Source organism: Mauremys mutica, chromosome 11 (assembly GCF_020497125.1).
Source record: "Mauremys mutica isolate MM-2020 ecotype Southern chromosome 11, ASM2049712v1, whole genome shotgun sequence".
Classification (NCBI taxonomy): domain Eukaryota; kingdom Metazoa; phylum Chordata; order Testudines; family Geoemydidae; genus Mauremys; species Mauremys mutica.
This window is the reverse complement of record NC_059082.1, coordinates 8,419,413-8,431,505: the sequence shown is the minus strand read 5'-3', so window position 1 is coordinate 8,431,505 and position 12,093 is coordinate 8,419,413. Positions and strand designations below refer to the sequence as shown.

General features: G+C 50.3%; 1 protein-coding gene across 7 annotated transcripts; it reads right to left on the bottom strand.

The window, feature by feature from the left end:
* On the bottom strand, nt 1-10,413 carry LYSMD4 (LysM domain containing 4). 7 transcript variants are annotated; one of them, XM_044980605.1, is made up of 4 exons: nt 9,741-9,791; nt 7,753-8,004; nt 7,078-7,365; nt 1-3,244 (listed from the first exon to the last, which is right to left on the bottom strand). In XM_044980605.1, the coding sequence occupies exons 3-4, from the start codon at nt 7,348-7,350 to the stop codon at nt 2,588-2,590; spliced, it is 930 nt and encodes a 309-aa protein (XP_044836540.1). In that variant the 5' UTR covers nt 7,351-7,365; nt 7,753-8,004; nt 9,741-9,791; the 3' UTR covers nt 1-2,587. The 7 variants fall into 7 exon arrangements, with proteins under 7 accessions (XP_044836540.1, XP_044836537.1, XP_044836541.1 ...); XM_044980602.1 differs by having other exon boundaries at nt 9,732-9,785; XM_044980606.1 differs by lacking the exon at nt 9,741-9,791 and adding an exon at nt 8,454-9,185.
* Between the last annotated feature and the right edge of the window lie 1,680 nt (nt 10,414-12,093).

Below are 12,093 nucleotides of genomic sequence, written 5' to 3'. Positions count from 1 at the left end.
TTGTGCTTTTATTGAATTTTTCTTCATTTAAAAATGTAATATTAACCTAGAGAAGGGACCAGTTTTCCTTCACAGAAGAAAAATATATTTTTTAAGTGGATACAGGTGGCTTTAAGAAAGCAGATGCTTTAGGTTATTTCTTTAAAAAAATTATGTTCCCTCAAGCGTCCTTGAAGCATGACAAGAGCTTCCTACTTGCTGCAGGAAGAATATTTGTTTATCAGTACCGTGACTTTAACTCAGGAAGAGTCTGTTTACTTTATTCATTGTACCCAGATCCCTTTGCAGCAAGAAGCTAGTTTTTCAGATACATTTTTCATTTGAGTCATCATAAACACAAATGCTGTCCATGCATTTGCCTCAGGCCAGCAAGACTTTATTACTGACATAATTGATCTTAAAGACAGAACTTCTAGCTCTTAACTTCAACACCCATCTCAGAACCTTAGATAAGATAGTCATCAGCACTTAGATTAATTTGGGACAGACATGGCTGGTACTAATCACTGTGCTCATAAATTTCAGATCTGAATTTCCTTCACGTTGCCTCATTGACTTGTGTATTTATGTGACAACAGTGCCCTCTAGTGACAAGACAATAGCAGGCAATTCCTTAATTCAACAAATCATTTCAAAAATTATTTTTCAGTCTTCTATCATTTCCTCCTTTACCTACTTAATTTTGTGTTATTAAATACATCTAAAACTATTGACTCTTGTATCTGAGTGTTTGAAAGAGAGAGAAAAAAAACCTTTATGTATTTTCTAATGACCGTTCTATTAATCTGTTTGAGTAGCACCCGTGTTAGTCAGTATCCGCAAAAAGACAGGAGTACTTGTGGCACCTTAGAGACTAACATTTGAGTATAAGCTTTCGTGGGCTATAGCCCACTTCATTGGATGCACAGACTGGACTCTATGCATCCGATGAAGTGGGCTGTAGCCCACGAAAGCTTATGAATCTGTGATTTGTACCCTGTTACAACAGTACTAATTCTATAACCATCCTCCAGTTAGGTGAGGGCGGGGCAGAACCCAGCTACCTTCTGCATTCAGCACCCTTGTGCTTTTCATACCATAACTTCAGCTAGTAGCCTTTAAGACAATCCGGCTGGTAAACAAATGCATTATAATTGCACTTCCTGGGATGTCAGTGTCTAGGCCCGGGGAAAGTCCAACTTCCTTAAACTTTGCTCTATGCTGAAAGTTAGCTTAGATTTAGGCAATATATTATGGAGATTTTGCTTATGTTATGCACAATGTTTCCTAAAGTATTTTGAATTCTACAACTTCAAAATGTTGATAGCAGGGGTTAGCCATGAGAAACGGTTCTGAATTTATTTTTAAAATGGCTACACCAAGTAAGAGGTTTTTAACTGCAGATTCAAACAACCCAAAGCTTAGTCTTCATCCATATTTATCGCATATACTGTAAACATTTACATTTAGCATTTACTGTAAACAAATCTTTGAAAAATATACCTGATACCTGTGGGCCTCCGTTCAACAGACCAGAATGCATCAAGAACGGCTTAGGCTCTGGACTCACGCAAGAGACCTTCTCTCTGCATGGAGATGGGTGATCAGAAACATGACTGACTATCTACACAGGCCCTAAAAATGCCTAAAATTAGCCTACACCAGGTTTGTGCAATTTATGCTCCTCCTGAACTCCTAAAATAGCTGGGGGTTGTTTCCCCTGACTTTTGATTACTGTACAAAATGGAAAACTCCTCACTGACCTATCTAGCATAAACTCCTAAGAGCAAGGACACTTCCAAGGTTGAAACGCAGTGCTGGAGATAGCTCACTGTGCAAAGACAAAGGGATTGCTGACTAGTGACGCTATCTCAAGATGCCTTTAAGGCTGAGTCGGCCACTGCAGGTTGCTGGCAGGCTGGACTCTGCAGCTGAAGAGAACTTTTGCTATCACTATTGAACAAAGGCTTTTACTGAGGAATAACTGACCTGAGGGCTGGTTCCTGCAGAGAGCTCTGGGTACCTGCATGGAGCCCAAATGAAGTCACAGGGCCTCCCTGCACAGGCAGATCCTTGCCACCATGGCGCTCACAGCAGGCTAAGACCCTCCGTCAATCTAGCACAATTTAGCTTAATACTGTCATTGATAAGAGTATCCAGTGTCCTGCTTAGTTTTAACAGTGCCACGTACCCGAGCTAGTCTATCAAGCTAGAAAGGCATACGTAGGGTTAAACAGGCGGGGCCCACTCGGTTCTGCCAGAGAATGAAAAATGTTGTTTTAAGTTGTTGTGGGGGAAAAAATGCTCCGTCCATACAAAATGTGTCTTCTCATGTGCTATTAGACTGCATTATTCCAATCAATAACCCATGCAGTATTTAAGAGCACACACTCTGATGTGTCTGCCTAGTTCAGATTTTTAGACAAGGCCACTCTTGAGAGGTACCTGAAACAAATAAGAGTATATTGGGGCAAGCTACTTTCCCTTGGAAGGGTTGATAAACGCAAATGTCTGTTGCACGTGGTAAGCTACAAAACATTTTTATTCATTCAGAGAAAACACGTCACCCTGTGTTCAGTCAAGATCATTAGCTCACTTTAAAAAAAAATTAGCCAACTGAATCCAGTAAGGTCAGAGTTACTGGTTTATGGGTATCAGTGTTGGGCGGTGAGGCAGTACTGGGCTGTATCTTCGCTTTGGGGGTTTCTACGACCGGTAGGTGCTGTGACAATTCCCCCCCCAATTCATGAGCTGAGCTATTAGAGGCGAAGGTTGTGTTTGAGGTATGGGCTGCAGCCCCAGTCTGTTGTGTTTTAAAATAGACAATATAAAATACTGGCAAGACTATTCCTATCAGAAGCATGATAAAAACTGCATTCCACCATTGGATTCCACAGTCTGCACCATTACTGGGCTCCTTCTGCCCCACTGAACCGGAGGGGGGGCAGTTTGGTGCGTCTATGCAGTAATCTGCATTTAAATGGACTTTGGATTGCACTACATCCTCAATGGTCTGGTCAATCCCCTTAAAGTAGTCAGTCAGGTCTCTGCTTTCACTATAGCTGCTGCTGCTGGTGGCTCCATCATCAGGCTCTGGTAGTTCAATCAGTGTCATGCCAGCCCGGGAAGGCGCATTCTGAGGAGGTTTTAACTCTTTGCTGGTCTCTGTTAACACCCCATGGGCCTTGACTGGAATCTTGATAGACTTCAGAGCATACAAGTCCTGTTCACAAATGAAGTTGTTGACACGTTTGATATCTGCAACCTACGGAATTCAGAAAGGAGAAACACGTAAACCTAAGGCATCACAATCCTTTACCAATATTGACTCACGAACAAACCAGGAAAATACAAAATGTCAACAGTGAAAACAAACACTGACGGAAACCTGCTGCTATGGGGAGTCTGGCTCACTGTCCTAACTGTTCTTGCAGCTCTCTGACTCTGCAGTCAGAGATTTCCTAGCAAGGTTAAGACCCCCAGTGAATCTTATATGTTACAGTCCTTCACATATTGAAAGGTGTAACCTTCAAGACACGTTCAGTAGTGTCTCCAGGAACCATCAGTTGTATTTGTCTTCAGCTTTGTCATTCCCATCCCTAGGTTTTCTGCTGTTCCTGTCAGCTGGGGAAATCCTTGGGACACAGGCCCAGATGTTTAAAAGTATTGCTGTTCTCGGTGCTGTGTGTCTAACTGATGGAGGAGCCTATATCTCATCTTCAAAAATGATGTCTGCATGGTGACTGCCAAGGGGATTTTGGTTCCCAGGGCTAGATTCACAAAAAGAATTAGTAGGGGCTGATTCTGGGAGTTAGGCACCTGAGATTCACTAATCCCTTATGTACCTGCCCCCACAAACCCTGTAATTGCCTAAAGAGAGTAAAGAGCAAAGATTGGTAGCACTACATGGCTGGCATGACACAGTGGTGGATGGAGAGAATCAAATTACTTCAGATAACAGCACACAGCTGGCAAAATAAACTGGATGATAATCTCTCCAGTAACTACATGATTTCTTGTTTACCCAGAATCTCCCACTGCTTTTTATTCTCCACTATGTCTTTGTCTTTCATTCACATCTCATGGCAGGGATTGTGTCTCACTGTGTCTACACAGCTCCTAGCACAAGAGGGACCTGAACCAAATGGGAGCTCCATTATAATATAAATGATAATGATCAAACCCAGCATTCACATACCCATCATAACTACCAAAGTAGTAAGAAGGATCCGAAATCGGCCCTGAACAGAATTCAGGCCTGGTTACAGCCTGGGAAACAAACACTGGGGTTGAGTTACTGGGTGTCATTGTAGGAGGCAGGACACACACTGCGGAACCTTGGACCCCTCGGGACATCATGTGAGAGATGAAAAGGCAACAAAGTAAACCCCACATGCAGCCTCATGTGATGCTCAGCTTTTCCACGCACAAGCCTCAGACTTGGGCCCTGGTTCTGGTCCTCAAGCAGCAGGAAAAGGTGACTGCTCTGCCTGAGAAAAGCGCATTCCTGTCAAGTTCCCAGGAACACCATCCAACCTGAGTTGGGGGAGGCTTACAAAGGTGCCTCAAGATACCAAGTCCGGGGGAACAGAGAATGGGCAGGACAGGACAGCAGGGCAATGTAACAAATTAACCAACTGCACTAAACCTAGCAGCAGAAACAGCACTCGGGACAGTATTTTCCAGGCATTATTTTCTTAGCATTTAAGCACATTACTGCACTAACACCTGTATATGCATTTGGCAATGAAAATCAGTCTAAAAACTCAGTAAATATCTCTCAAAGAAAAAAAAAAACGCCACACACATTTTCCTTCCTGAATGAGCCAATATGCACCATCAGCTGCATCCTCATTGCCTGATCAAGGTACAGATCAATTTTTAAACAACAATATGTAATTACAGTACAGGGAGCCCTCCAGCAGCTTCACAACCGCTGCAGCAGGAGTCCTGTTGTCAATGCAGTGGATGCTCAATGGCCACTTGAAGACTTTGTCTTCGCCAGGTGGCTGACAGCCAGCACTGGAGACACAAGCCAGCAATCAGCACAGGTAAGGTGGCAGCTGGCTACAGGAGAGGAGGAGATGAGAATGCAGGACGCACACTTCTCTATTCACTTTCTCCACACCATTCATGACTGTATAGACTACCAGATCCCCCTGAGTAGTCTCTTTTTTAAGGCAAACAGCCCTAATCTCTTTAGACCAGAGGTGGACAAACTATGGCCCATGGGACCATCCTGCCTGGCCCCTCCCCTGCTGTCACCCCCTCCCCCACAGCCACATTGCTGCGCAGGGACCACTCTGGCCCACCGCTCCTGCCGGGCTGCGTGGCTTGCTCCCGCCCACCTCCCAGGCTTTCCAATAAGCCAGTCCTGCTGCTCTGAGCAGCATGGTAAGAGGGCAGGGAGCGTGGGGGAGGGGAGGGTTGGATAGGGGGTGGGGTCACGGGGGGTGGTTGGGGCGGAGGGTGGTTGGATGGGATGGAGGTCCGGGGGGGGGGGTTGGTCAGGGGATGGGGGGGTTGGATAGGTGTGGGAGTCCGGGGGACCTGTCGGGGGCCGGGGGTGTGGATAGGGGTCAGGGCAGTGGACGGGGAGGGGGTGGGAGGGGGAGGTTGGATGGGGGCAGGGTCCGGGGGGGGTGCGGTTGGCTAAGGGGCAGGGTCCGGGGGGGGCAAGGAGCAGGAGGGGTTGGGGGCTCTGAGGGGGGCAGTCAGGCGGCGGAAGTGGGAGGGGTCGGCTAGCAGGCGGGGGCCAGGCTGACTGGGGAGGCACAGCCTTCCCTTCCCGCCCTTCCATAGCGTTTCACAACCCTGACCTGGCCCTCGGGCCACAACGTCTGCCCAGCCCTGCTCTAGACTCTCCTTGGACAGACGCCGTCCCATACCCCTGGTCATCTTTGTTAGCCTCTGAAACTTCTCCAGTTCCACTAGCTCCTGTCTGAGATGGGGCTTCTGAGGACCAGTATTCGAGGTGTGGGTGCAGCAGGGATTTATACAATGTCATTAGGATATTTTCGGTCTGATTTTCCTCCCTTTCCTAATACTCCCTAACATTCAGTTAGCCTTTCTGACCACTGCTGCACATTGAGCAGAAGTTTTTAAAGAACTATCCACAGTCATAGGCACCAACTTTCCCCAGGGCCTGTGGGCGCTCGCACCCCCTGCCCTGCCCCCATTCCAACCTCTTCCCCAAAGTCCCTACCCCCAACTCCGCCCCCTCCCTGCCTCTATTGGACCCCTTCTCCAAATCCCCGCCCCATGTCTTCACCAAGCGCGCCATGTTCCCCCTCCCTCCCAGCTGTGCGAAACAGCTGTTTCGTGGGGCAAGCGCTGGGAGCTAGTGGGAAAAAGCGGGCACACAGCACGATCAAGGGAGGCGGAGGCAGAGGTGAGCTGGGCGGGGAGCTGCCAGTGCATGCTGAACACTCATGAATTTTTCCCAGTGGGTGCTCCAGCCCCGAAGCACTCACGGAATCGGTGCCTACATCCCCAGTGACTCACAGGTCTCTTTCTTGGTGGTAACAGCTAAATTGGACTTTTCAGTGTCTATGTATAGTTGCAATATTTTTTCCAGTGTGCATTACTTTGCACTTATCTATATTGAATTTAATCTGCCATTTTGGTGCCCATTCAGTTTTATGAGATCCCTCTGTAATCAGGGATTTTTGCTTAACAGAGTGTAAACTCCTTACGATCAGCACTCGTCTCCCTTTTTCAGTACAGATGTTGTCCTCCCTCAACAAATTATTAATAATTGTGTGTTACCTGAGAGCTGTAACACACTTAGTCATCCAAATTATACAGGAATCCAGGTCATGCTGGGTGTGGGAGTGAATACACTTTACTTGTGTTATTAATTCCAAGACATCTGCACCCTGCATCACCTTGATTTACACCTGGGTATCAATAAATACAGGACACACACAGAAGCAGTCGTCTTTCTGTGTCAGACAACTGAAGCCTCTCTCTGTATGCACAGAAACTGAACTACACATAACAGATCCCTAAACACAAGTGCTTACAAAACAAACACACATGAAGACAAGACTAAGGGAAGAAATTAAAGGAGCTGCACCATCTTGCTGCGGCTCTTACTTTACACCCATACTGCAGCGCTAGCTTGTTAAGGTTATCACCCTCGGTGAGCTCTCGTTCCAGTAGCACCACATCCCCAGCTCTCTCTTGGGAAGAACTGCTTCTCTGCTGCTCCTTGCCCCTTGGACGTAATTCCATGAATTCAGATTCCTCCTCCGATGACTCATCCGGATCTGATCGGCCATTTCTAAACACATAAACGTGGCTGCTGGGATAATTATGAACAGTGACAGGAGCCTGGAAAGATCTGATTCGTCCCTCATAGAGCCTCATGTTTTATACTAGAGCCTGTAAGAGAAAACAGACATTTTAGTTGTACTGGTCATAAAACAACAGGTTTATTCACCACCATGCAGAACAGTGACAACAGACCAAAAGCACAGCACCCTGGTAATATGCACACAATTAAGCCAGTACACGTCTGATACACTGATCTAGTCACCAGACCGCTCTGCAACATGCATCACCTTTCAACAATAGCACTGACAGTGGCATTTGTATCCACTTCAGCAAGGGAGGCTGTCACTGTCGCAACCTATGAAGCCTAGAATGTTTCTTCACTGGCAGAAAAACTTTGCACGATGCTACAGTGCTCATTTTAACAAGGGTTCATTCCAGAAATTCTAGTTTAGCACTATTGCAAATAGTCAGAGATGAAAGAAAGATCACGCTGACCTTGTGGATCCATCCCAGGAGCTGGGTGTCTTTGGTTATGATAAAACTTCGGTATCCCAGAACCTACAGCTCATTTGCTACTGCCCTGATGTTAGAATCCAGCCCAATGCACCTTGTTGCATGATCATTTTGTACGTCCTTGATTGTCTGCTCTTAGTCACAGAATTCTGAGTGATGGTCTTCTGCCCTTCCAACCCTTTTTATGGGATTGGAACAATTTTTCTTTTAATATAATCAATATTCAACATCAGCCTGAAACAATCAAGATGATTTAATCTTACAAATTAAATAAGACAAGAGCTTGCTCAGTTTTGTTCTTATTACAACTGGGACTAAAGCAACTAGACAAAGTCCTGTGAAACCAATGATAGTACAACTGGGGCTTAGAGTAGCAATTTGTTGCTATCAGAATCATGGCAGGGAAAAAACCCAACACATTTTTAAAGCCTTAATCCTGTTACAAACTCATGCGGAACTCACTGACTTTAATGGGAAAACCCATCCCTGCGCAGACCCATGCTGAGATCACTTCAGGCTAAGGTTCTGCATATAATGGGGCTCTCAGAGGGTCCAGTCTGGATCAGGGCCACACAGTGCTAGGTGCTGTACACGCACACGAACCTGCTACAAAAAGTTTACAATCTAGTAGGACCACATGACCCCCAAAGCTCATATATAAAGAGCTTCTTTAAGATACTGACCTTTGGCCAAGAAGCAATAAGCAAAGCAAACAGTAGGAGTGCAAGTGTGCTATGCTGGATGTAGGATTTAAGTTTACTTTTTTGTTAGTTGTTCTTTCAGCCACAATGAGTTTTGTTTATCATTTCTCCCCACAGCACAGGAATTTGTCCTTGCCCACTCGGTGTTTATGTTTAGTGCGATCCACAGCTGCCCGAGATGGCTGTTATGTCTCAGCCTCTGCCTGCATGAAGCACTGGCATTTGAGTCCTTGTCGTACCAGTCGGGGCCCCAATCTTGCTCAGTTTGTTTATTTCCAGGGCATTAAAGCCCTGATTTCCCCTCCTGGCATTTAATACAGACAAAGCAGGCGGTGACTCCCCCATTGGTTTCAGCAGGGCTGGGTGGGAGCGACTGAGGGCAGAGTGAGAGCACAGGGTGTGACTGCAGTGGACTTTAGCCCAGTCTCTCGGGCTGACTGCTGCTAGCCACTTAAGAGGGAAGTGCCCGAGAGGGACAGCACCTCCCAAGAACCAGCAGAAGCAGCTACCAAACTGAAAGCTGGAGCTGGGGATGGTTCAGGAGAGGGCTCCAAAGGGATTGGTTAATGGGGTGACTCCATCAGCACCCTGGGATGCCCCACAAGTAGGAGCGTGGGCCCGCTGCTGAGGCAGTGATTTCGAGGCGTGCCTTGTCAGCGGGCAGGCACCCAGCGCCTGGCACCACAGGCGGGAGACGCACCTTCCCGGGGTGGGGAAGGGAATGAACACTGAGCGGGGGGGAGGAGGGGCAGAGCAATGGGGATCAGGGCGTGGTTCCTCCACCCCCACACATTCCCCTTTAGAAATAAGTCACTGCCCAAAGGGGCCCACCGCTTTCCCCCCCCCCCCCACTTCCCCGGTCCCCTTCTCCAGCTCCCCAGGAGGGACCAGCCAAGGTCCCTTCCTCCCCCTCCTGAACCCCAGGGAAAAACCTTTCAGGCCAGCCCCCGCCAGCCCCCGCCCCGGGGGGACCCCGCCAGCCCAGCCCCCCCCCGGGGGGAGGGGGGAGAACCCCCGCCAGCCCCCCCCCGGGGGGACCCCGCCAGCCCAGCTCCAGGGAGAGGGGGAACCCCCGCCAGCCCAGCCCCCCCCCCCGGGGAGCCCCCGCCAGCCCAGCCCCCCCCGAGGGGGAGCCCCCGCCAGCCCAGCTCCAGGGAGGGGGGGAACCCCCGCCAGCCCAGCCCCACGGGGGGGGGAGGAACCCCCGCCCCGCCTCTTAGCCCCGCTCCCGAGAGGGGACCGGGCTCCCCCAGCACAGACCTCACTAACCCTCGGCTCCTTCGCTCTCCGGCCCTCAGCCGCCACATACAAACCCACTGTCTGCCCCTCCACCCTCACTGATTGGCGGCGACCGCGCAAGGCTGGGATCAAGGGCACACAGCGACCAATCGGCAGCGAGGATGGGCGGGGCCGCTGGGGAGGGCGAGTTAGGTTGAGCGGTCAGCGCTCGCCCGTGTCTGGGGCGGGCGGGGCAGCGTTAAAGGGCCAGTGTCCCTCCTCCCCGCCCCTCCCCCCCCGGAGGCCCAGGGAGGGACAACGGGCTTCCCAGGGTCCCCGTGTCCGGGGCTTGGTCTGGCACCGCCCCCCCCCGCTGGCAGCTGCCACCCCGCCGGGCTCAGGCCAGGCTAGTAGCCTGGGTGGGGCCAGCCCCCATCCTGGGAGAAGGGAGGGGTAGGGGGGCTAGGCTCCCCCACCACCGGCCGGACTTGGCGACTGGAGAAACCAGCCCTCGAAGCGAAACACAGGGAGCCGCCCTGCCAGCAGTACGTGCCACGCCCAGCCGGGGGGTGAGCGGCACAGAGTCCGGACCAGCGCCCACGGGCCCCACCGTCCAGGCCCCCCGCACTCCCCCATAGCCCAGGCGCCCTCCCAGGGCCGTGACTGGAGCCCAGGCGTGCTGAGGCCTAGGATCCGAGTCCTGCAGTAGCCATAGAGCCCTCTCCTTCCCAGAGCTGGACTGGGACCCAGGAGCGCTCGATGCGGTGGCCGGGCGCCCAGATTTGAACTGGAAAATCCAGTCGAAAAGGGGCCCCGACAGTGTCTGGTCAGATCTACTGACCGGACACCCACTGTCCAGCTACTACGGGGGAGGCACCGGGTCCTCATCCACGCCAGCCCCTAGGCAGCCGAGGCTGCCCCCTATCTGGGAGATGGGTGGGGAAAAGTGGCAAGTGACAGGGAGGAGGAGAGAAGAGGAGTGGATGGGGTGGGACTTTGGGGGGAAGGGGTGAGGCCTCACAGGGAAGAGGTGGGGCAGGCTCCGGCCCTCCTGCTGGAGTGTCCTGTTTTTAAATATTACCAAGTTGGCAACCCTAGCTTTCATTCATAACTCTCTCCCCTCCCCCCAACGCTAATTGCCAGCCCATAATGTTCTTCTGAGGCAAATCCATGGTTTGAGGTCAGTTGGAGGCTTTGACAAAGGCTCAGAGATGGGCTCAGAGGTCCCCCTCCTCCGCCAGGATTTGGCATCTCCAGCACTTTACCTGGGTCTACATTCAAGGACCTTTGGAAGCTCAAGCCTGAGCATAGGGCAGATGCACATTAGGTGACAGTGAGGACAGTAGATTACACTCGCTTGCAGTTGGTTTCTGGATGTGATTCAAGGTGTTGAACCCCATGTTCCAAGTGTCCCTAAACCTTCAACTGCCACTGGATGACAGGTGATGGACCATGGGAAATAGCTCTGTTCTGTGCATTCCCGCTGAAGGTTTGACACTGTCACAAGACAGGATATGGGCTAGATAGACCATTGGTCTGACCCGCTATGGCAGGGGTCGGCAACCTTTGGCACACGGCTCGCCAGGGTAAGCACTCTGGTGGGCCGGTTTGTTTACTTGCCACATCCGCAGGTTCAGCCGATTGCTGCTTGCACTGGCTGCGGTTCACCATCGCAATAGGGGTGGTGGGAAGTGGTGCAGGCCGAGGAATGTGCTGCATTAATTAAAAGGAGTTTGATCCAGGCCAATGGGGGCGGCGGGAAGTGGCAGCTAGCCCATCCCTTGGCCTGCGCCGCTTCCCGCCGCCCCCATTGGCCTGGGACAGCGAACCAGGGCCAGTGGGAGCCGTGATTGGCCGAACCTGCGGACGCGGCAAGTAAACAAAAGTGGCCCGGCCCACCAGGGGCTTACCCTGGTGAGCCACGTGCCAAAGGTTGCCAACCCCTGCACTATGGCCTTTCTTATGTTGTCTGGAGTACCCTGTCCCAGAAGGTGAGATCAGCTAGACTGCTCAAGTTGACAGCTCCTAAGTCTGTATGTTTTGGGCATTCTGTGTCATTGATTCTGGAATTTGCTTCCATCTTAAAAGAAATTGTGATTTTGCTCTTTGTGGATGTGCAATCTAACATCTTTTCAGTCATTTACGTGAGATTAAGAGAGCAACGGAAAAAGAAAGAACAAAAATAGAGGCCCCAGGAGGGTATGAGGCCTGTGTTTATGTTGTTTGTAACAGTCTGCACTGAAATGAACACAAAATGGCTGAGAGTCTCAGCTGACAGCAGAGTCCTATAGAGAGACATTTAAAGGGGCAGAACACAGATACAGTCATAAAAGTTACATAGCTATGTACACCACAGTGCTGAATGTGTGCAGTCTAACACTAATCCCTTTACAACTGCATACCT

Excerpts from the sequence above, each read along its gene's own strand:
- LYSMD4 (XM_044980609.1), bottom strand. The coding sequence starts at position 7,350 with ATGAGGCTCTATGAGGGACGAATCAGATCTTTCCAGGCTCCTGTCACT. Across the intron at positions 3,245-7,077 it reads CGCTGCAGTATGGGTGTAAA|GTTGCAGATATCAAACGTGT; the intron begins GTAAGAGCCGCA and ends TGAATTCCGTAG.